Raw genomic sequence first — 25,194 nt, forward strand, 5'->3', positions numbered from 1 at the left:
GAAATTAATAGAAAAGTTCGAATGTCTGTGTTGGATGTGGTGCATATGATTATTTGTGTGTGTGCTTGTGTGTAAGTGTGTGCTTGTGTGTATGTGTGTGCTTGTGTGTATGTGTGTGCTTGTGCATGTGTGTATGTGTATGCAAGATTTATTGAATAATCAGAAAAATAATTTTTGAATTGAAACGTCTCAGAATTTTTTTGCAAGTGCAACTACTACTATCACCCTTAATACTACTTCTACTACTACTACCACCACTACTACTACTACTAATACTACTACTACTACTGCTGCTGCTGCTTCTGCTGCCTCTCCTGCTGCTGCTGCTGTTACTTCTACTACTACCGTTTTACTCTATATACTGTTTAACAGTTAATGATGTTTTATTACCGCTGTCATTAATAATGCCGATTTTAATTATTAATATATATTATTAATGTTATTATTATTAGGTTTATTATTATTATTATTAAAAATTTGAAACATGGATTGCCATCGTGTTCCTTGATTTTATTAGAATCCAGGTAAGAAATTTACACACAGCAAATTATAAACACAGCAAATTTACAAAATCTATGAACCATTTTGTTTTCATAAAATGTAGCACTAACAAAATTTCCAATTTGATGTTTAACTGACAGCTTAGTCACAAACCAGCATATCTTTAACCGCTGATAATTTAAAATGTCCCTGACAGATATTTTCAACTGTTATTCAACTGGAATCTGATACAGTTGTGCCTGCAGATGTGCTTACAGATGAGCCGGTTGTGATTTTGCTTGAATCATCTCTCAATCGTCTTAGCATAAAAAGTAAACAGCAAGTTAGAAGAGCAAGCAGCAGCAGCAAGACTAACACAAATATTATGGTTCTACTCGTGTCTGAAGAGCTACTCAGTGATCTCTCTTTGTTTTTCTCAGTGGTTGGCAATTTATGGCAGTGGATGACAGTTGAAATTTTTTTTTTCTCTTCTGAGCACGGTTTCATTCCACACCTCCCGTTGAAAAGATCGCATCCAGCCTCGAATACTTCCAACTCAGCAAGTGCAGTGCTGGATCGATTCGAACGTGAGCTTTGATCGTTCATTTTTTCATCAGATGGTTGAATGAATACGAATCTTGTGAGGATAGTGAAGTTCTCACAAACGACAATCATGGGGTTTCCGCCCTGTATTGCTTTTTCTGGTCCGTACCCGCACAAGTTGACTTTGTCTCTGATGTCTTCTCTATTACTCACATCGAATGTTTCGTTCAACCTTACAACAAACTTGTCCATTCTTAATAACATTTCAGGCAATTGACTTATTCTGTTGTATGCTCTGATGAATCCTACGCAATATAAACTGAGCAGGTCGACCGCCATCCAGGCTGGCATGGCATCATCAAGGTGGGATATGCGGTAGCCGTCATAGTTGCCGTCTGTTAAATGTATTTTGTAATGTGAACATATTTCGGAGTTGTCGTGTTCGAAAAGGTGTGAACTGTAATAAGGAGGTTTATGCAATGCTAAATTCTTCCTGAAAACCTCACATTGGTACCATTTGTTTCTGACCTTACCAGGGGGACAGACGCATTCAACGTACTTATTACCATTCACCGTGGACTCAATACATTCCATTCCAACGGGACAATCTCCTCCACCTGATGAGCAATCTCTTTCTCTGCATGAATCACCTCTCCATCCCGGATCGCATCCATCGGGACAGTTTGCAGTTATTTCGTAACTTCCGTTGTTTCTGTTTCTGCAGTGAGAATAAGTCGATACTCCTCGTTGGAAGTCGTATTGGAAGCGTGTTGCGAATATCGCTGTTTTTGTCTCATAACCTTGATGATAACATTTGCAAACTTCGGATCTGTCACTTGAGCAGGTATCACAAATTAATCTTGTGAAGTAGCTACTTCCTGTACCATGTTCTTGAAAGCAACCGCATCTGTCCGACGTGTCGATCTTCTGGAAAAACGTATAATTTGTCTCAAAACAGAAATGTGCGCACATTTCAAATGTGTAAGTGTTTGGTAATGTCTTCAAAATGTCATCTCGCTGATGTCTTTCAAAACTGGCATAGTCATCGTGCGTCTTTCGTGGCTTGCTTTTATAAACGGAATATGAGTCCCTTCCACCACAAGCATCTCTATTGGCGCAACGAACATCACACTGGGATGAAGCCACTGCCGAATCTAACCTTCCAATACAGTTGCATTCTTTTCCACTCTTCAAAGCGATCATATTGTTACTTTCATCTGTGCACTCCAGTGAACATTCATTCACTGAGCCAACTGATGCAACTGTCTTCGTTGAGCTGATGTTTCGATAGCATCCTATGTAAGATTCCTTCAAGTCGATTGCTGCATGGGCTATTGAGGACAGGTTGGTGGAAATAATTAAAAACAAACTGTATGAAAATATCGTTTGATTCATAAGCAATTTAATTTTAATAAATCATTCATTCAGTGTGCCGGATGTTTGTTTATTGTTGGTGAAATCCTCATTTAATCGTTGAACGTACGTTATTAAAAATATAAATGGTTTAAAAGTAAATAAAATAAATACATTAATAATATAAATGACTTTTAAAAATTTTCATTTTAATAAGAAAATTAATATAGTTAATAACAGTAGTAATAGGAAACATAATAAATTTAAAAAAAATCATACTCTCATGTAATATGTTCTCCATAAAGGAAGTTTAACGAAAACCGATTTTTCCCCCTCAGTAACGTTACAAAGGCTAAATGGAATCTAACTTAAAAAAAACGTAAAGAAAACAATCAACAGATATTAAACAATTGAAACATAATGATTTACACATAATGAATGGCAAAGAATTTCGTAAATTTTTAAACAACCTCTTTTATCGAAAGTGTTAACGTTTAATTTTGGACAATAGTCTTTCAGTTACATTAAATATTTTATATCTGTGAGAACATTCATGTTTTGTTTTCAACTTTGTGAATTTTACTTCATGCAGAAATTCATTTTGTCACTTCATATTTTACATTTTAATTTTAAGGGTGGCAGTACTTGTTGAGCTAGTTATATCTCGTTGCGGTCTCTCGCTTGTTTGGCAAAAAAACGAATAAATAATTGATACTAATAATAACAATTAATTAAAAAATTATAATAAGAGATAGAGATAGCAATATTCAACCTACTCCCACGTATCCACCATTTAAAATTAACATAAGATCATATTTTATACGGTTCTCTCAGTGAATCATCATTTGTGTTGTTTCTTGGCTATTCTGAAGTTAAAATTGGTGTTATAGTACGTTAATACGTTAATTTCTGTTAAAAAAAAAGTTGGTTGAATTGTTTTAGTTTATTCTGAGATTTTAATGTGATATATTTTATTTTGAAAATTTTCGCAATTTTGTCATTTATTGATAAATTAGTAAGAAATTTTAATAAGTAGCATCGTCACGTGGTTCACATGCATACAGCAATGTGCATACATAGTCTATTTATAAAGGACTTTATAAAGTATTGTTGTAGAATTTGTAAAGCGTTCCAAGTTTTGCACTTAGTTGTAACATAGCAGCGAGATGTGCGAAATCTAAATGTTTCAAAACACCTTAAGATAGTTCTCGATGTTTTCAACGTTTTCAGTGCGAAAAAAGCTTCCACATAAAATGTGTTGGCCCAAATGATGAAATAATAGCAGCAACTCTGTTTTAAATTTTGGTGTAAAGTTGTGTGAAGAGCTGCCATTGGATTCGAAGTCGCGTACCAGTCTGGGAATGTTTGAGGGAAGGGTTATTAAATTGCTGCTGGCTATTTATTTCGCGTAGTCAATTGATAGTGATTTCTTGTATAAATTTTGGTTTTCTTGTATTTAGCTGTCTTTTTTATTTTTTTTGTTTCTTTTTAGAAGTTTTTAAATTGTGTAAAACATCAGAACTTTCTTTTTCAAATGCCACTACTACTACTACCACCATTACTACTACTACTATTTCTACTACTTCTGCTGCTGCTAATTCTACTACTACCGTTTTGCTCTCTATACTGTTAACAGTTAATGATGTTTTATTACCGCTATTATTGATAATGTCTTTTTTTATAAAAATATTTATTATTATTGTTATTATAATTATGTTTATTATTATTATTATTATTAAAAATTTGAAACAAGGATTACTATCGTGTTCCTCAATTTTATTAGAATCCAGGTAAGAAATTTACACACAGCAAATTATAAACACAGCAAATTAACAAAATTTATGAACCATTTTGTTTTCATAAAATGTAGCACTAGCAAAATTTAAAATTTCTAATTTGATGTTTAACTGGCAGCTTAGTCACAAACCAGTATATCTTTAACCGCTGATAATTTAAAATGTCTTGACAGATATTTTCAACTGTTAAGTTTGGGATCTGGTTCGGATGAGCCTGCAGATGAGTCGGTTGTGGTTTTGCTTGCTTCATTTTTTTTTTTTCGCTTTTGCATAAAAAGTATACAGCAAGTTAGAAGAACAAGCAGCAGCAACAAGACTAACACACCTGATATGGCTTGACCCGTGGGTGAAGAGTCACCCAAAGGTTTAACTTTTTTTTTCTCAGTGGTTGGCAATTCATGGCAGTGGATGACAGTTGAAATTTCTTTTTTCTCTTCTGAGCACGGTTTCATTCCACACCTCCCGTTGAAAAGATCGCATCCAGCCTCGAATACTTCCAACTCAGCAAGTGCAGTGCTGGATCGATTCGAACGTGAGCTTTGATCGTTCATTTTTTCATCAGATGGTTGAATGAATACGAATCTTGTGAGGATAGTGAAGTTCTCACAAACGACAATCATAGGGTTTCCGCCCTGTATTGCTTTTTCTGGTCCGTACCCGCACAAGTTGACTTTGTCTCTGATGTCTTCTCTATTACTCACATCGAACGTTTCGTTCAACCTTACAACAAACTTGTCCATTCTTAATAACATTTCAGGCAATTGACTTATTCTGTTGTATGCTCTGATGAATCCTACGCAATATAAACTGAGCAGGTCGACCGCCATCCAGGCTGGCATGGCATCATCAAGGTGGGATATGCGGTAGCCGTCATAGTTGCCGTCTGTTAAATGTATTTTGTAATGTGAACATATTTCGGAGTTGTCGTGTTCAAAAAGGTGTGAACTGTAATAAGGAGGTTTATGCAATGCTAAGTTCTTCCTGAAAACCTCACATTGGTACCATTTGTTTCTGACCTTACCAGGGGGACAGACGCATTCAACGTACTTATTACCATTCACCGTGGACTCAATACATTCCATTTCAACGGGACAATCTCCTCCACCTGATGAGCAATCTCTTTCTCTGCATGAATCACCTCTCCATCCCGGATCGCATCCATCGGGACAGTTTGCAGTTATTTCGTAACTTTCATTTTTTCTGTTTCTGCAGTGAGAATAAGTCGATACTCCTCGCTGGAAGTCGTATTGGAAGCGTGTTGTGAATATCGCTGTTTTTGTCTCATAACCTTGATGATAACATTTGCAAACTTCGGATCTGTCACTTGAGCAGGTATCACAAATTAATCTTGTGAAGGAGCTGTTTCCTGTACCATGTTCTTGAAAGCAACCGCATCTGTTCGACGTGTCGATCTTCTGGAAAAACGTATAATTTGTCTCAAAACAGAAATGAGCGCACATTTCAAATGTGTAAGTGTTTGGTAATGTCTTCAAAATGACTATCTGTCTGACGTATTATAAGACTGGCATAGTCATCGTGCGTCTTTCGTGGCTTGCTTTTATAAACGGAATATGAGTCCCTTCCACCACAAGCATCTCTATTGGCGCAACGAACATTACACTGGGATGAAGCCACTGCTGAATCTAACCTTCCAATACAGTTGCATTCTTTTCCACTCTTCAAAGCGATCATATTGTTACTTTCATCTGTGCACTCCAGTGAACATTCATCCACTGAGCCAACTGATGCAACTGTTTTCGTTGAGCTGATGTTTCGATAGCATCCTATGTAAGATTCCTTCAAGTCGATTGCTGCATGGGCTACTGAGGACAGGTTGATGAAAATAATTAAAAACAAACTGTATGAAAATATCGTTTGATTCATAAGCAATTTAATTTTAATAAATCATTCATTCAGTGTGCCGGATGTTTGTTTATTGTTGGTGAAATCCTCATTTAATCGTTGAACGTACGTTATTAAAAATATAAATGGTTTAAAAGTAAATAAAATAAATACATTTATAATATAAATGACTTATAAACATTTTCAACCAATAAGAAAATTAATATAGTTAGTAACAGAAGTAGTCAGTAGTAATTGCAAGCATAATGAATTAAATCATTTTTATTACATTTTAATCCTGAACTATTCTTGATAGTGGTAGTATGTGCAGTATTAGTAACAGTTTTGGTCGAAGCAGTTGTAATAGTAGTGGTATTTTGAATTTGAATTGAATTCAAAAATAATTTATACTGCCAAAAGCACATGAGATCAAGATACATGTTAGTATGTGCAGACCACCTAAACTGACATACGTGCGAAGAAACATAATTAAAACAAAACATAAAGACTAATAAACAATAATGAAAGCAAACAAAACCCCAAAACCAAACAGAAAACCATTTCATGACGACCAAACAAAAGAAAAAGTCTCAATGGTTATTGAAATGATCTAACAATATGAGTCTATAAATCGATGCTTTGAATACACTGTAGAATGGTGAGTTTTTCACATTTGCAGGTAACTTATCCCAAAGACGCATTGAAAATGGTAGAGCACAATTAAGAAAAATGTTTGACCTAGGCGTAGAGAAGGAGGTAAAAATCTGGATTTCTACGGAAACGTTCACTTCTGGTATTTTTCAATGAAACAATTTTATTAAAAAGCTATTTACAATAATTTAGTTTATAACTTTTAAAAAATAATAGAAATAAATAAATATATCTATAATTGATTTATATTACAAATGTTCGCTAAACTGTAAAAAAGATGTGAAATGTTCAAATTTGCTTACATGAAATTAAATACGAAGAAAAAAATTCTGAGATAGTGTTAAAATATGAAAATTAGATTTAGGAGCTGAGCCGCAGACAGAAATTTATAAAGTAATATATGGTAAAACGAGAGAGTTGTTTAATGTGAACAAGATAAACCTAGGACCTTTAGACCTCAAACGATAGATAAGGCCCAAATTTTTAGCTAACTTGCTTGAAATGTGTTTAATGACAAATTAGATGAAATGAAAACACCTAAAATGTAAACTGAAGGGACCCTTTTGATAGCACCGTTATTTAAAGTTATGACAGGAAAAACAATATCAGTTTTAATCCAGGGACCAAATAAAATATAACATGTTTTGTGTCTAAGTTAATATGCAGATTATTAGAAACAGCCCGTTCATACACGAATTTCAATTCATCATTAATAACATTAGCCAAAATATCGATATCATAATGAGAGTAAAGAATGGTAGTATTATCGACAAAGAGAGCCAACTTTAAAATATTAGATGAATTAATGAAATAATTAATATATAAATTGAAAAGCAAAGGACCTAGAATAGAACCTTGAGGAACGCCAGATTTAATAGGAGACAAAAGAGGTTTAAAATTATTAGTAGAGACATATTGACGGTAGACGACATATATATCCGGAGTTTCTACATTTTTGTTATATTTTTTTGGCTATTTTATCTTTTCATCTTGTTATTTTTCATTATTATAGGTGTTTTTCTAATTAAATCTGAAAATTACTTGCCTCATCTAAAGAGAATCACAAAATATAGTTAGACAAAATACAGCTTGATTTATTTATCTAGGTGTATTGAGAAATTATTAGAAAATTTGATATGCTTTGTGTTTGATGTTGTTTGTGTGTGCGTGGGTTTGTTTGTGTGTGTGTTTGTGTATGTTTTTTGTATGTGTTTTTACCGACGTGTGTGTGTGCGTGCGTTGAGATAAACAAATGAAAATAGGAGGATTAAATTTTTTCAAAAAATTTAGCATTACCGATAATAAATAATAAAGCTAAAAAAAATGTGTTCTGTTTAATAAACACATTTTGTATAAAACACACCCACACACATACACACACATACACTCACCACACACACCACACACACATGCGCACGCGCATAATAATGCCACAAATAATAATTTAATAAACAATAATAATAATATAAAGAATAAATATAAAAATACACATAAATAAACTCATGATCCTTAAAACCTGATGTTAATGTCAATTTTTTCGGACAAAAAATAAAATAAAGCGCCTTTTTATGTGCAAATTTTTTAACTTTTTAACTAATAAACCTCCACAAAAATTTTCATTTTTAGAGGTTAAAATTTATCTTAATTTAATTCCGCAAGTTTGATTTTATTATTTATTATAATTCAATTCTGTACTACTACTAGCACCACTACCGCTGCCACTATTACTACTACTACTACTGCTGCTGCTGCTACTTCTACTACTACTACTGCTGCTGCTGCTACTTCTACTACTACCGTTTTACTCTATATATACTGTCAACATTCAATGATATTTTATAATTGCTATTATTATTAATTAATGCCCATGTTTATAATTACTATTTATTATTATTGTTGTTATTATTGTTATTATTATTATTATTATTATTATTAAGTAGTATTAGTAATAGTAGTCGTAGTCATAGTAGTAGTAGTAGTAGTAGTAGTAGTAGTAGTAGTAGTAGTAGTAGTAGTAGTAATAGTAGCAGCTGTAGTAGCAGCAGTATATGTATTGTTACTAACTATAAGGTAGTAAAAACTTTAATACACATGAAACCAGTACAATTAGATATATTCTACGATGACATACATACATTCAATGACGTCGATGTTGTGTTTTTGTCTGTTTTTTGTTATTATTATTATTATTGTTATTATAATTTATTTATATTTTTATCATTAAGAACAAAAATTGTTTGATGAAATAGTAACGCCTCGTTTTTATAATCTTTTAATCTTTTTATTATTTCACATAAAAATTATTTATAAATAAATTTTTATTTTGTCTTTTTGTTTCACATTTTTCTCTTTCTATCTTTCGGTTTCTTCTCCCTCTCTCTGCAAATGGGCAAGCGAACGAAAGAACAAGCAAATGAATGAATGAATGAACGACTGGATGAAATCATAAAAGACCACTCAACTCCGACCATTCATTCCATCACCCATCCATCTCTTGAATAATCATGAGTATGACGTTACTTCATGAATATTAATGAAGGTAACGTCACGCCATGAATATTAATAATACTAAAGTCGCTTCTGATTGAACTTTATTTTAGAAATAGCGAAAAACTTTTATTGAAATCACGGGAAAAATTGATAAAGACGGCGGGAAAATATTATCAAAGTGGAGGGAAAAAATTGTAAAGTAATCAAAAAATGGCGTTTCCTAGTAACAATTGAAATGACGTCAGCAAATTGATATGATTGGAGGAAAATGATGGCGTTTATAATGTTGCTTTATTCACTTTTAATGCCTTTAATTTTGTTTAGCGCGGTTTTATATGTTATTGTTTGTCCGTTCGTTCATTCGTTCGTTCGTTTGTTGGTTTGTCGTTACTATTGCCGTTGTTATTGCGTCATTATCATCGTCATCCCATCCGTCATCATAATCATCATCATTGCTGTCCTTAACACATTCATTAATCCCATCGCTACAATCATTATCACTGTCGTCATCATATCATCATCATCATCAAAATCGTCACCATCGTCATCGTCGTCGTCATCATCACAATCATCATCACCATCATCATCGTCACCACTATTTCTTAACCCAATTGGGACCTGATATTTATATCCAATGAGAAGAACTTGAGTGCAATGGCGAGAGGAGAGAGAGATTGAGAAAGAGAAAAATTGAGAGAGAGAGAGAAAGAGATTGAGAGAGAGATTGAGAGAGAGTAAAATAACAAAATAATCAAATTATCTGAAAAGCAGAAACAAGCATAAAACAAAAGAGGTATGAATGAGAAAGAGAAAGAGAGGGAGAGAGAGAAAGAGAGAGAGAGAGAGAGAGTAAGGGGAAAATGAGATAGCATAAAAGCGTAGAAAGAAAGAAAATAAAAAAGAGAAGGAAAAAAGAAAGGAAGAGAGAGAAAAAATTGAGAGAAAGTCTATTGACGTTGATGGCTTTGAAATTATTTGAAAATTTAGTAACATTTTAATCATACTTTGTGCTATTTATTATCGAATAAATGGCTTTTGTTTTATTATTACCTATGAATAGTTACTCTGTTATACAGTTAATGTTTATGTTCACATTAAATATTCATATATTTGTTAATGTATATGCCATAATTTTTATTTATATTATTATTTTTGTTCTTCTTATTTTTTTTTATTAATAATTTTTTTTCTTTTCTTTTGCGGTGTTCACTCTTGAATTTATCGTCGTAGTTGCTATCTTGACGTGAACACATTAGCCGGTATTCTATCGGTAATACGGTCTTTAGAATCGGTTAGAATCGGTTTGAATTGATGTTATTTTCTTTCGGTGTTAAGCGCCGACTTGTTAATGCCAAACCGTTGATGGCTTTATGTCTTTATAAGACGCATTGAAAACGTCATTGTTGCTTTCGCCGTGCCGTGCCGTGCTGATTTTGGGTGTTGTTGCGTATGTTTCTTTGTTTCAATTGGAGATATGAATCTTTAAAAAATAATATTTTATTAAAGGAAAAGGCGTTTGCATTGAAATGTCGGTAAAAATAGGATTTAATAATTTATTTAAAATTCATTTTCACGTAAAAAAATCATGAGATAAATATTCATAAGCGAGGTAAGTTTGAAGAATTATAAAACTTCATCTTCTTCTGACAATGTTGAACTTGTTACAAAAAGTCTTGCAATCTCTGGGTTTTTTATTCTCCTTTTAATGAAAGCAATCAAACATGAAGTCGGCAGAAGCAAGGCCACAGCCGACAACCAGCTGACAACTTGCCAGGCACGACCTGGGTTGGCAACTCGGCAGCAATTAAATTTTTGAGATCAGGACAAGTAGTATTCTTGTGACCATAAGCTGAATTTAAAAAATCTAAACTAACATTCAAGATCAACGGCTATCCAGACTGGCATAGAATCGTCAATGCGGGATATATGGAAGCCATCCTACCTGCCGTCCTACCTGCCGTCCGTATGATAGGATGAATGATCCTGAAGTCCTGAAGCTTCATGTCCTGAAGCCAGTGTGTGCTGTAATAAAGTGGTTTAGGCATCTTTCAAGTCTTCTCTATCTTTTTATAATTCTGTTATCTATCGACGTCTTCTCTCTCTCTCTCTCTCTCTCTCTCTCTCTCTCTCCCTCTATTTTTTAAATGAATTTTACTTGCTCGCTGAATCTCAAATAACATTATATTAATGTATTTATTTATTATTATTTATAAATTATTTATTTAAAAGCTCTGATAATGCAACCAGAGTAGTATTATAACTAGCAGTTTAAGAGCAGTAAGCAAGAAGAAAATAAAAATGGCGGTTGTAGAAGTAGCTGTAGAAACATGTAGAGTAGCATTATTTGTAGTATTTGTAATAGTATTTACATGGTAGAAATTGTAATTAACACAATTTTTCTTATTATTATTAAGTCGTATTTTCATAATTTTAATTTTGGCAAATACAGTAATCAATAAATTTATTTAATTCTCTAATAAACATACTTACATATTGGCAATTAATTAATTAATTAATTAATTTGTAATACATACAATACATTAATAAATAATCTCTGCTAATCTTAGATAATAAGCGATGGAAAATTCTACAAATAAAACGAATTAACCATTTGAAAAATAAAATATTTAAGAATCACAACCTAGCGAATGAAATAATATTTGCAAGTTACGATTAAAAAAACACTGTTAGGATGATGAAATTACCGACCACCTATCGAACAATATCGAAAATAGATCAAATTATTTTCAAAGTGGATGGATGGATTGGCTTTCTTTCGTTGTTGACCGATGGATAAATGGATGGATGGATAGATAGATAGATGGATAGATGGATGGATAGATAATTAGATAGATAAATGGATGGATAGATGGATGGATGGATAGATAGATTGATAAATCGATGGATTGAAAATGATTTATATCTTTTTTTTACTTTTGTCGTGGTCGGTTGACAACAAAGCCTTCATTTATTATCATCTTCGTCATCGCTAAATCATCTTCATTGCAGACATTTTCAACTTTTTTATCATTTGTTATCATCATTGTCAGCTTCATGTTATCATCATCTTCTCTATCATCGACATCGCTATTCAATGAACTATCTTATCATCATCACTATCGTCATTAGCATCATTTAATAGATTGAATATCATTGAAAAAAATCATTTCTAAACTACTGTTGTGTCGTCAACTAAAAATTTTGCAAAAAAAATTCATCATATTAATATATATATATATATAATTAGGTTAAGTACAATCTACTCATTCATAATCGCATATCTGATAACAACTAATCTCCAGTATCATTAGATCTAATATCACATCTGCATGATGACTATAGATAACTAGATATATATGTAATATATATATATATATACATATCCTCATTATTTTTCATTGTTACTGGCTTCAATCATCAATCAAAGACTAACATCTCGAAATAAGAGTATCATTGAATCGAAACTTTAAAAGCGATCATAATATCATGGTGACTGCCGCCATTATCTGAACCGTCATCATCATTATCGCCACATCATAATTCCATCTCATCATCTTCTTCACCATCAATACCTTATCACCACCATCATCATCACAGCGACAACATCATCGAAATCACCATCCTCTTCATCATCATCATCCTACTACTACTACTACTCCTCATCATCATCTTCTTCTTCATCCTCCTCCTCCTCATCCTCATCATCAGCATCATCCTACTACTACTACTACTACTCATCATCATCATCTTCTTCTTCATCATCTTCATTCTCCTCATCATCATCATCAAACTTCCTTGCAACATTCCGGGCACATGACGTTGCCCTCTTCGGTCATGAACCCCCGACCGTACAAACACGTACCACACTTGCTACACTTGAAGCAGTCTTTATGCCAGTGCTGCTGGTCGAACGCTATGAACGCCGCGTCATCAAGGCCTTGTGGTAGTAGTGGTAATGGTAGTAGTAGTAGTAGTAGTAGTAGTAGTAGTAGTAGTGGTGGTAGTGGTAATAGTAGTGGTTGTAGTAGTTGTAGTAGTAGTAGTAGTAGTGGTTGTTGTTGTAGTAGTAGTAGCGGTGGTGGTGGTTGTAGTAGTAGCAGTAATAGTTGTAGTTTGTTAAACTCTGCAACTAATAACTCGATTGAATTGAAGTTTTGAAACATGCGGTGAGATTGTGTAATGGTTGTTAAAGTCGCCTGATTTTTAAAATTTTAGTGCAGTGTTTGGGTTCTATTACATATAGATTTCCGCCTATCATACGCAATCAATCAATTAATCAATCAATCAATCAACCAGCCAATCAATCAACCAACCAATCAATCAACCAGCCAATCAATCAACCAGCCAATCAATCTACCAACCAATCAATCAAATCAATCAACCTATCAACAAACAAACCAACCAAGCAAGCAATCAACCAACCATTCAGTCAACTAATCACTCATTCAACCTGTTATAGGCTTCTTGCACTCCTTGCACTTCTTTGCGTAGAGCGCTCCATAGCACTCCACACAGAAAGGTCTTTGATCGATAGATGTATACCTTAATCATATTTTTTATTATTGTTATTATTATTAATATTGCAATATAAATAAGAATGATAATAATTATAATAATAATAGTTTTATTAATATTAATAATAACCTCTTGTTAGCGAGGGATTCTTTGCAGTGACTGCATTGGAAACAATCTCTATGCCAGGTTGTGTTTTTGTATATTATTCCGCCTCTTTTAACCATCTGAGTGATTGAAAGAGTGAATGAATAGATGGATGAATGAATGAATGAGTGAGTGAGTAAATGAATGAATGATCGAACAAATAAATAACAAGTTGGATCAAAGAATGAATAAATGAACTGACGAATGAATGAGTTACAGAAGATTACCGATTAAAATATAGCATGTATAGAGAAAGAGAGAGAGAGAAAGAGAGAGAGAGAGAGAGAGAGAGAGAGAGAGAGATTAAAAGAGAGGGAAAAAAAAGGAAGAAAAAACGAGAAAGAAAGAAGCCCAAACACATACAAACAAACAGACCTGCTGGCACCTGGGGCAGTTCTGACCTAACTGTTTTTCGTAGCAGGGCACGCAAACTATATCATCTGCCCTCGGCACGAAACTGTTGGTTCCTAAGTTAAGATGACGATGACGAAAACGATGAGGAAGAGAAAAAGGATGATAATGATGATGATTTTGATGTTGATGGTGATGTTGATGAGGACGATGATGGTAGTTGTGATGATGATGATGACGATTATGATGATGATCTTCACTCACCGATAAGTTTCTGGCAGACCTTGCAGCAGAAACATTCGGCATGCCACTGTCTTCCCTTGTATTCGTACTTCTTCATTCCTTCAATCAATCAGTCAGTTAGTTAGTCAATCAATCAATCAATCAATTGATAAATCAGTCAATCAATCAGTGAGTCAGTCAATCAATTGATTTGTTTTTATTGGAATGCATTTCATGATCATCAGGCCACTTAACAATTAATCAGCTATAATTTTATTCAGCCGATCAATCAGCAAATGATTGAATCAATCGTTCAACCAACCAGCAACCAACTAACCTGCTCTGAAAATATTTCCACAGAGCGTGCATCTTGCAGCAAATCTTACACATGAAAAAAAAATTTAACAAAAATTGAAATAATTTCAATGATTTGGCAATGAAACTTATTTCCAACATGACCTAATCATTTGGCTCAATTATCTGACCCAATTATCTGACCCAATTATCTGGCCTGACCCAGTTATCTGACCTATTTTCGTAGCAAGAGGCGCAGTAGAGTTGATGTTCTTTGTAGGCGAATGGTTTCTCGACCAATGAGGCCAGACAACCAGAGCAGCGGAAACATTTGTCGTGCCAGTGTTTGTTCTTACATGAGAGATCCTGATGACGATGATGATGGTGATGAAGATGATGATGACGACGACGATGGTGTGGTGATGAAGATGATGATGGTGATGATGATATTGAAAATGGTGGTGGTGATGGAAGTGACGATCATAACGACCAACCGGCATGCAGACAAAATCCTAAACAGCCATCCAAAAACTAAACAATCCACCCGGCAAACCCCCAAAAAACAGCCCAAGACCTTCAAAATCAACCCAATTCTTGAAAACCCCCCCAACAGCCACCAACCGAACCACCACCCAACGACCAAAAACCCACCTTAAATTCGCAAGTAATGGGAGTCTTACACTTAGAGCAGATATTGGCGAACAGCTTCTCGTAACACTTCTTACAGAATGATTTATCATCGTGTAGGATGTAACGGTGTCCACTCAGATTAACCTGGCAGTGATTGCACACGAACTGACCGCTTGCCCAGCCCAGTTCTAATGTCTTTATATAGTCCGTGGCAAGTAATATCTGTTTGGGTTATTATTATTATTCAATATATATATATATATATATATATAAATTATTATTATTATGAGTTATTATGGGTTGTTATTATTATTATTATCATTATTATTATTAACTCAACTTATATATATATATATATTTATTTATTTATTTATCATTGTATGTTTTTATGGTGAAAAATAAAAGATGTTCCCATTATTTTTATATATATATATATAATATTATTATTATTATTGTTGATGTTGTTGGTAGAGTTATTGTTCATGATGACGCTAATGTTGATGCTGTTGTTGTTGTAACTATTATTATTATTGTTATTATTATTATTATTATTATTATTATTATTATTACCCTATCCCCGGGCAGGCCAGTGGACGAGGAACGGCGTCTGCGATGCAGACCTGCGGCGATTAGTTGTATCATAGTAATAACAATAATAAAAACATTATTATTATTATTATTATTATTATTATCATTATTATTATTATTATTATTATTATTACTAGAAGTACTGCCATCACGACAACTGCACTACTACTACTATCACTACTACTACTTCTACTACTACCACTACTTACTACTACTACTACTACTACTACTACTACTACTACTACTACTACTACTACTACTACTACTACTACTACTACTACTACTACTTACTACTACTACTAGCTACTACTACTATTACTACTACTACTACTAATAATAATAATAATAATAATATTATTATTTGTACAAACTCATATCGGCGGAATCAGCCTCAAGTCTTCTGGCGTAGTGTCTACTCTCGCGTGTAAATGATGATGATGACGATGACGTAGTTGATGACGTCAGGTCAGATACTTCGAGTTTGGCTTCGGATAATAGGAATTTGTTGTTCTTATCATCGTACTTTTGTTTCTGGTATGATGATTGATGTTGTCGTTGTTGTTGTTGTTGTTGCGGGCCGTTCTTTGTTGTCGCTTGATGTTTTTGGTGTTGGTGAAAGTAGTTGCGTTCTTTAATGACGTCATTCTCGTCCTCGATTACGTCACAGTTGTTGTTGAAATCTTCGTCGTCGTTGTACTCTGTTAATTACGGAGTTGTTTATTTTAGGTCTTGTGAATTCAACTTCTAACGGTTTAAAAAGTTAGATTTATTTATTTATTCAATCATCATCATCATCATGAATAGCGTCATCAGCATCATCATAACACCAATAATCACCATCATCATAATCACTACTAACACCATCATCATCGCTACCACTATCGTCATCATCACTACCACCAACATCATCATCATCACTACCACCACCATCATCATCATCATCACGTCCACCTTGTTCGTGGTCAAGAGTTCCAAAATTTTGGCCATCTTCAACTACGCTGGCTTCCGACCAATTGTGAGATATGCTCGTCCTTCTATATCTGGTTGACGATGATGATGATGATGATGATGATTATAATGATGATCCTGATAATAATACTGTGGATGATGATGATGATGGTGATTATGATGATGATCCTGATAATAATACTGTTGATGATGATGGGAATGATGATGATGATGATGATGATGCTGATCATGATGGTCATGATAATAATACTGTTGGTGATGATGATAATGATGATGATGACGATGATGATGATGACGACGACGATAATGATGGTGATCCTGATAATAATACTGTTGATGATGATGATGACGATGATGATGATGGGGATGAGGAAGATGATAGTATATCACCTTCCAGGAGGAACAACTGAACGATCAGTGTATCCATCAAACTGTAAATAAAAAACATTAGCCAATCAATCAACCAACCAACCAATCAATCAACCAATCAATCAATCAATCAATCAATCAATTAATCAATCAACCAACCAATCAATTAACCAATCAGTCAGTCAGTCAATCAGCCAACCCATCAATTAATAAATCAATCAACCAACCAACCAGGCAGTCAGTCAATCAACAAACCAATTAGTCAATCAGTCAGTCAATCAATCAATTTATTAATTAAATCAACTCTTTCATTCTTTTTTAAATTACAACACAATTAACTTATTACTAATTACGGCTCAGTGATCAACAAAATCATTAATTTTCATTTATCAAATTACCACATTTCGCATAGAATTAATCCCATCAAACCATCCATTCATCCAATTCATTCAATAATTCATGCATTCATTCATTAATTCATCCATATTCTTCCATCCACTTTACATATCGTTCAGATATACGCGTCAGAAATTTTTGCCCATTGCGGTCAAATGCATTCGAAGTCAATCAGCACTGCTCATTTAGCGGGCACTTTACCACTACGCCAACAATATAAAATTAATTAGATACCAACAATTACTCAATTAATTAATTAATTAGTTTAATTAACCCTTCTTTTAATCCAATTATAAAGTCGACAGCAAGAGAATAGTATCTCCGTAGCGAGGACGAGGACGATGATGAGGATGACGATTATTAAGATTTGCAGGCTGTCAATCATTCTGTTGATGCTGTTGTTGATGTGTTGTTGTTGCTGTTGGTGTTGTTGTTGATGTGCTGTTGATGTTGTTGTTGTTGAAGTGTTGTTGATGCTGTTGTTGTTGTTGATGTTTTGTTGATGTGTTGTTGCTGCTGTTGTTGATGTTTTGTTGATGTGTTGTTGCTGCTGTTGGTGTTGTTGATGTTGTTGTTGATGTGTTGTTGTTGCTGTTGGTGTTGTTGATGTTGATGTTGTTGTTGAAGTGTTGTTGATGCTGTTGTTGTTGTTGATGTTTTGTTGATGTGTTGTTGCTGCTGTTGTTGATGTTTTGTTGATGTGTTGTTGCTGCTGTTGGTGTTGTTGATGTTGTTGTTGATGTGTTGTTGTTGCTGTTGGTGTTGTTGTTGATGTGTTTTTGTTGATGTGTTGTTGATGTTGTTGTTGGTGGTGTTGGTATTGATGTTGTTAATGTTGATGTGTTGTTGCTACTGATGTTGTTGTTGATGGGGATGTTGATGTGGTTGTTGATGTGTTTGTTGATGTGGTTTTGTTGTTGGTGATGTTATTGTTGCTGTTGATATTGTTGTTGTTGGTGGTGGTGATGTTGTTTATAATGTTGTTAATGATGTTGTTGTTGATGTTGTTGTTTATGTTGTTGTCATCTAGTGTATATTTTAAAGTAATTATTGTTATTTTATTATCAACGATTCTATCATTTTTCATCCTGAGCGTTTTCAATGTAGACACATATTTTCCATTATTTATTTTTTATTTATTAATCATTCTAAACAAAACACAAAAATCCAAGTGCATATCCAATTTAAAATTAAACAAATAAATAATTGAATGAAATGCTTCTGACCTTGCTTCACATTAGGCAGGTTAAACTCATCAACTAATTAACCGTTAATTAATTAATTAATTAATTAAACCATTAGTTAAGAAATAGAAAAAAATTGTAACCAGCAAGTTTACTGACAATCAAAACAACTTTAATAAAGATTTTGTAGCTTCAAGTTATAGTTCTACAGCAGAGGTACTCATGTACTTATGTTTCTTTAGCTAAGTACATCTGCACTTGAGTCTAATGTAACGTTAATTACAGTACAATTATAAGCCCAACAACGGTACTAGTTTCGTTTAATTATTATGCTTCTTTGTGTTACGTAAGAAAATTATTTGAAAGGTGAAAAGTTCTTCCACAAGGGTCTTGGTAAATTGTGGAAAAATTTCTCTATCTTCTGATCTATATTTCATTGATAATTATTATTCGATATTTTTTAAATTTAAAATTTTATGAAATGCTAAATTCGGCAAAATGGTAAAGTAAAAATGATGAAAGACGAATGGCAATGTTATTATACCAGTAGCAGTGTTATTAGTAGTAGTAGCAGTAGTAGTAGTATTAAAAGTAGTAGCTGTTGTAGTAGCAGCAGCAGTTGTAGTAGTAGCTATAGTAGTAATAGTAGAAGTAGTAGCTGTTGTAGTAGCAGCAGTAGTTGTAGTAGCAGTAGTAGCGGTAAAATTCGAATTGCAAAAAAAAAGTAAAATAGGTAATACTACTAATACTACTAATGAAGATGTTTGAAATACTTCAGCCCAACAGTAAACAACAACAACCTCAACAACATCATAATCTCCATCCGTATGCTATATTGGTTATAACAAACAAGTGAAGACGATGAAGAAGAAGATGGGGATGAAGAAGATGAGGATGAAGAAGATGAGGATGAAGAAGATGAGGATGAAAAAGATGATGATGAAGATGATGATTGCAGGGAGTATATATAATATATAAATGATAATAACGATGATTATAGTGATGACAATAATGATAATAAAAATGGAAAAATTATTTATAATATTATATGGAATGATGATGAAGATGACGATGATAAAATGCGGGTGACGACGATTATGCCGAAGATTACAAGAAATATATCTAAAGCATAACTTCCCTGAACTATAACCAAGAAATGTTTTTATGAAGGAAGATGTGGAGCAAGAAAAAGAGAGAGAGAGAGTAATAGGAAAAGAAAGAGAGATAGTGACTGATGATGGCGAGGGTTAGTTTAGCTGCTACACTGCATTTCTAAACAACGTAAGATTTCTTATTTAGGTACAGAAATGCTTAGAGTTAATATTGTAAAATTAATAAACATCAATTTGCACGTGTTGCGCGTGTTTACTTTTATACTGTAATAAAATCCTTTTTTTTTAGAAATTTCTCTGTAAGATGCAATTTGTGATGATGATGAATACAATGGTGATGAACAAAATTATGCAGCTGATGATGTTGGCGAAGACAGGGATTGGGTGTGATTAAACAACATCATCAACAACATCATCAACAACATCATCAACAACACATCAACAACAACAACATCCTCAACAACAATATCCTCAATTGCATTTGCAGTACATTAGAAATTGAAGGTAATTTTGAAAAAACATGCCCGTTAAACACACCTTCAAGAAACACAAAATGATGAACGATAGCAGATAGAGAGAAAACACGAGAAAGATTGACAGGGCGTGAAAAAAAGGGAAAGAAAAAAGAGAGGTGTGAGACAGAAAGAGACATAAAGAGAGAAATTGAGAATGAGAAAGAGACAAATAATACTAATCTTTATTTTATGACTGAAGATTTTACAATGCGATTCAGTTGCCCAGTTCTCTTGAAACGCAGTAAAATTGGTTAGCTTTCCATACTTTAAGATCATTGTTGTTGAGTTCTATGTTTGGGTCACTATACAATGAATGAATGATTTTGTAAGTTTACAATTCTGACGTAGCTCGATCTTCAAGTCGATTGGAAATTTTTTGAAGATGTCAGGTTTTATCGATTCGCATTTGAATAACATTGCGCATGTAAAGACAATGAATTTCGTAATTGAAAAATTCAAAACTAGGAGATGTTTCTACTCCTTATATTTGTACAAACACGAAAAATACAATATTTCATCTGAAGATTTCGACGCTTTCATTGAATCGATGGTGCTTTACGAAGATGACTATGAGGACGTCAAGTGGGGCACTCTCTTCCGATCATTATCCACTGAGCAGCTATACGATTTCATGGAAGCGATACAGAGTTATTATTTCTCGAAACTGCCAAAATCAGAGGGAATGGTTTCAGTTCAGTCCCACGCAGATGGCTACTTCAGAGGCTTCTTCATAATCAAAGACTGCTTCCACGTTTATAGTCCAGACTTCTGCAGATGGAAGCTACCATATCTTAAAGAAAAATTTTTAAACGAGGAGTGTGCCATTTGTTTGGCCGAATACTCGAAAGGAATGTTCCTCATGAAGCTGCCGTGTCGACACGCTTTTCACATCAGGTGCATCAAAACGTGGTTCCAGCGGAAATCCTGCTGCCCCTACTGCAAGCGATTTGTTAAAACCAAACTCAGCCACAAAGTGGTTGCCGATTTCGAAAGGAGAAAAATTTATATTACGATCTTTGCCGCTAATTAAATTTTGTGACGTCATATTATGTCTTTCGTTTTTATTCTAAATACATTATTGATTTATTTTCTTTTGTCTCATTCTGGTTACATGAGAACAACCTCTTGTGTAAGTATTAAAATTTTATTGACGTAATTTTTGGTGATCGTCCGGTTAAAGAAAGCCAGATAAAATATTCGATGTTGCTTTATTATGTTTCATTTTTTGAAACTTCGCTACTTAAGAACTCCTTGTAAAACTGTGGTTTTAACATTAGCGTATAGTTTTATTCAATTTTAGCACGTGGTTTTAATGTTAGCACGTGGTTTTAACTTTAGCACGTGGTTTTAACTTTAGCACGTGGTTTTAACTTTAGCACGTGGTTTTAACTTTAGCACGTGGTTTTAACTTTAGCACGTGGTTTTAACTTTAGCACGTGGTTTTAACTTTTTAACAATTCATAAATAATGATGATGGTAATTATGATGAAGAGGAAAACGACGATGATGAAAATCTTCGTAAAAAAAACACAACTGGCTCTTATATATCTTTTATCATTAATATTATTATCGTTGTTGTTGTTGTTGTTGTTATCAGGGTATTGTTGTTGTTGTTATTACAATTGTAGTTGTTATTGTTATCATTTTTCGTTTAATTTTTAAACGGCCTTTTTGAAATAACGACAGACGTTGTTTTTTAGAGATATTTATTGAGATGTTTTGGAATTTTTTATTATTATTGTTGTTGCTGTTTTTATTATTATTATTATTGTTGTTGTTGTTGTTGTTGTTGTTTCTCAGAACTTGAATTAGTTAAAGGTTAGATGCAAATCACAATTTTAAGCTTGAACGGGACCACATTGTTTCAAAATTTAATTTAATAAACAAAAAATAATAATGATGAATAACAATAATAATAACAACAATAATAGCAACAATAATAATAATACTAATAAGCTGAAAAAGGGGAAAAAATAAAGAAACAATTGTTGTGATGATCATCAAGGTTCCATCATACTTGCATGATTAACTTATGCACAGGCAAACACACACGCACACACACATTTATATATATATATATATATATATAGAAGGCTGACTAGAAGGCTTACGATGCATAAACAGAGTGGTGCTATCAAATCTCATTTGGACTCAACACACTCAATCACAATTAGCCGTGAAATCCTCTACAGCAACACCAAAGTAATATACCAGAACAGCAACTACACGCATCTTAAAATTGCAGAAGCAGTCCTAATCGACATCAATAAACCAAAAATAAATATACAACAAAAAATGACAACCTCACTTCCAACCGCCGGCTTAACCAACAACGAAAACAAAGAAGTAATAAAAACTAGCATCGTAAATAGTGACAAAGAAGAATATGATGCTATCGATGAAGAAAAGGAGACCAAAGAAGATGACCAGCCAATTAAGAAACCTGACACCTAATTCGCATCAAAGTTCAATTTTACAACACCAAAGTTAATTTTTACAACGTCAAAGTTAATCTTGACAAAGTCAATATTTCCCTATATATACAGCAAGGAGCACTGACGATGATTCATTCGGAATCGAAATATGGCCTTATTTGCAGCATGAATTCGAAAAATAAGTCTATTTTGAATTTTAATAAACCAAACGTTCACCAAAAAACTTTAGTGAGAAAAATCGAAAAAACGAACTACAAACATATTAACGCCAAACATTCGGTAGAATTTATAGAATATTGTAAAAATTATGGTCTATTACCAATATATATATATATATATACATGCACATACATACAATGTACGTCATACATACATACAAACAAACATACACAGAGACATACGTACACAAATACATACCCATGCATAATTCCGTTGGGTTAATATTTAGGTAGAAATCTTAAAGTTTGTACGTATATGTAAATAAACATATAAATAAATAGATATGTATATATGTGCGTGTGTGTGTGTGTGTTTGTGCGTGTATGTGTGCGTGTGATTTTTGTTGTTTAATATTCATCCACAAATATAATACAAATGAGTTTATAGACGAAAAATACACATTCTGTTACCTTTAAGTAAGGTAATATATATGCAATGTTTTGCAGTCAGTAAAGTATAAGTTTTATGTTATATATGCATATAAGTAAGCACACACGCGCGTGCACACACGCGCACACACACAAAGAAAATCTATTTTAAAACAAAATTTATGTCGTTCAAGCTATCTAAACCAGAGTTTGGCAAACTTTTTGTTGTAAGGACCGCATTAAAACTATCAATATTTTACCTTTGGAGGGCCGCATATGTTCATTTTTCGATCGTTGACCGGGGCGATTCGTGACCCTGGGTCATAATATCTGGCTGACGACCTTTTGGGGGTCATAATTTTTTGGGTCATTCTTTATTTTTTCAAGATGCGTATACAAGGCCTCACGGGCCTGCATAGAATGGCTTGGCTGACAGCGGGCTGTAGTTTGCCCACTCCTGATCTAAACTTTCGAACTAGTTCTTATTATCCAACCATCTTCTCATATTTTTTGTTATTTTCAACTTGTAAATGTTAATAAATTAACACATTTACATTCACACGCGCACACACACACACACATACACACATACATGCTGACACACACAAGCACACACACACACACAGACATGCTGACACACACAAACAAACACAAACACACACACACACACATGCAAACCCAAAAAGTTTTCAAAAATTTTAAATGGTTTTTCAAGTGCCTGGATTATTTATCACCAAGCGCCCGATATTAATACTAAACTAACTCTTGTATTGTATCGTAAGTTTTGCATTCAAAGTCTATATATATATTTATTTATTTTAAATTGGTTCTATATACATGTATAACTTTTATTGTCATTATTATTATTATAAGGCCACTTAATAAAATCAATTCATCAGTTTCGCTATCAAAATAAATTCATGTTAATGGCTATCCAAAATAGTAAGAGTACCACAAATGAATAAATATCTTTTAAAACCATGGGAGACAATGCGCGTGACATGTATACAAAAACACGAATTCGCCGATAACTTAATTAGAGTCATGCAGGGAATAAACCGTTTGGACGAGAGGTAGGCCAACTTTTTGCTGTGAGGGCCGCATTGAAAACTATTTTATCTTTATACATATGTACATTTCTCGAGCGTTTACTGGGCGAGCTTCTTTAAGATGTTTATTTGCGACTGAAGACTTTTTTTGGTCATTTCATTTTTCTTCAGTTTTCGCAACGCCTATGTGTACAAGGACTCGTTGGTCGCAGTTTTTGCCTACCCCTGGTCTAAACTCTAGACTTAAACTGTCAAGGTAACATTGTTTCTAATAAATTTCTCATAAAAAATTTGGAACAGCTGCGAATTTGAAAATTCAATCTATTGATCGCTTACTCTTTTTTTCATCTGAATGATCACATCTGTGTGTTTGTTTGGATGTATGTTTTAGTGTGTTTATGCTATCTGTGTTTGGATAAATGTATTTATGTGTCTATATGTGTACGTGCGTTTTGACATATGTATGTGTGTGAGTTTATGTAGGTTTGGTAAACTTTCCTTTCAAAGTTGACAATTGTAATACATGGACTTTGCATTTAAGGATTATAAGCACCTCAACTCAACATACGTTCAATTTAATTATTTCAACCTATGTATGTATGCGCGTGTGTGCGCGCATTTATATTTGTATATGTGTGTATATGTGTATGCGTGTGTATATGTGTATGCGTGTGTATAT

The 25,194-nt window shown here is 33.5% G+C and overlaps 2 protein-coding genes across 2 annotated transcripts; both read right to left on the minus strand.

The window, feature by feature from the left end:
- Positions 1-714: 714 nt before the first annotated feature.
- On the minus strand, positions 715-6,454 carry HELRODRAFT_161712 (hypothetical protein; the record flags this gene model as incomplete). The annotated part of the gene is made up of 5 exons (XM_009021601.1): positions 715-2,392; positions 3,572-3,731; positions 4,498-5,587; positions 5,787-5,995; positions 6,304-6,454. 5 exons carry the CDS (start codon positions 6,452-6,454, stop codon positions 715-717), a joined length of 3,288 nt encoding a protein of 1,095 aa, XP_009019849.1.
- A 6,486-nt stretch (positions 6,455-12,940) lies between these two features.
- HELRODRAFT_155823 (hypothetical protein) lies at positions 12,941-24,863 on the minus strand (the record flags this gene model as incomplete). Its single annotated transcript, XM_009021602.1, has 9 exons — positions 12,941-13,092; positions 13,606-13,697; positions 13,800-13,894; positions 14,190-14,281; positions 14,430-14,507; positions 14,725-14,729; positions 14,917-15,047; positions 15,333-15,533; positions 24,852-24,863. 9 exons carry the CDS (start codon positions 24,861-24,863, stop codon positions 12,941-12,943), a joined length of 858 nt encoding a protein of 285 aa, XP_009019850.1.
- Between the last annotated feature and the right edge of the window lie 331 nt (positions 24,864-25,194).

The sequence above is a fragment of the Helobdella robusta genome (genome assembly GCF_000326865.2).
Source record: "Helobdella robusta unplaced genomic scaffold HELROscaffold_3, whole genome shotgun sequence".
Classification (NCBI taxonomy): Eukaryota; Metazoa; Annelida; class Clitellata; order Rhynchobdellida; family Glossiphoniidae; genus Helobdella; species Helobdella robusta.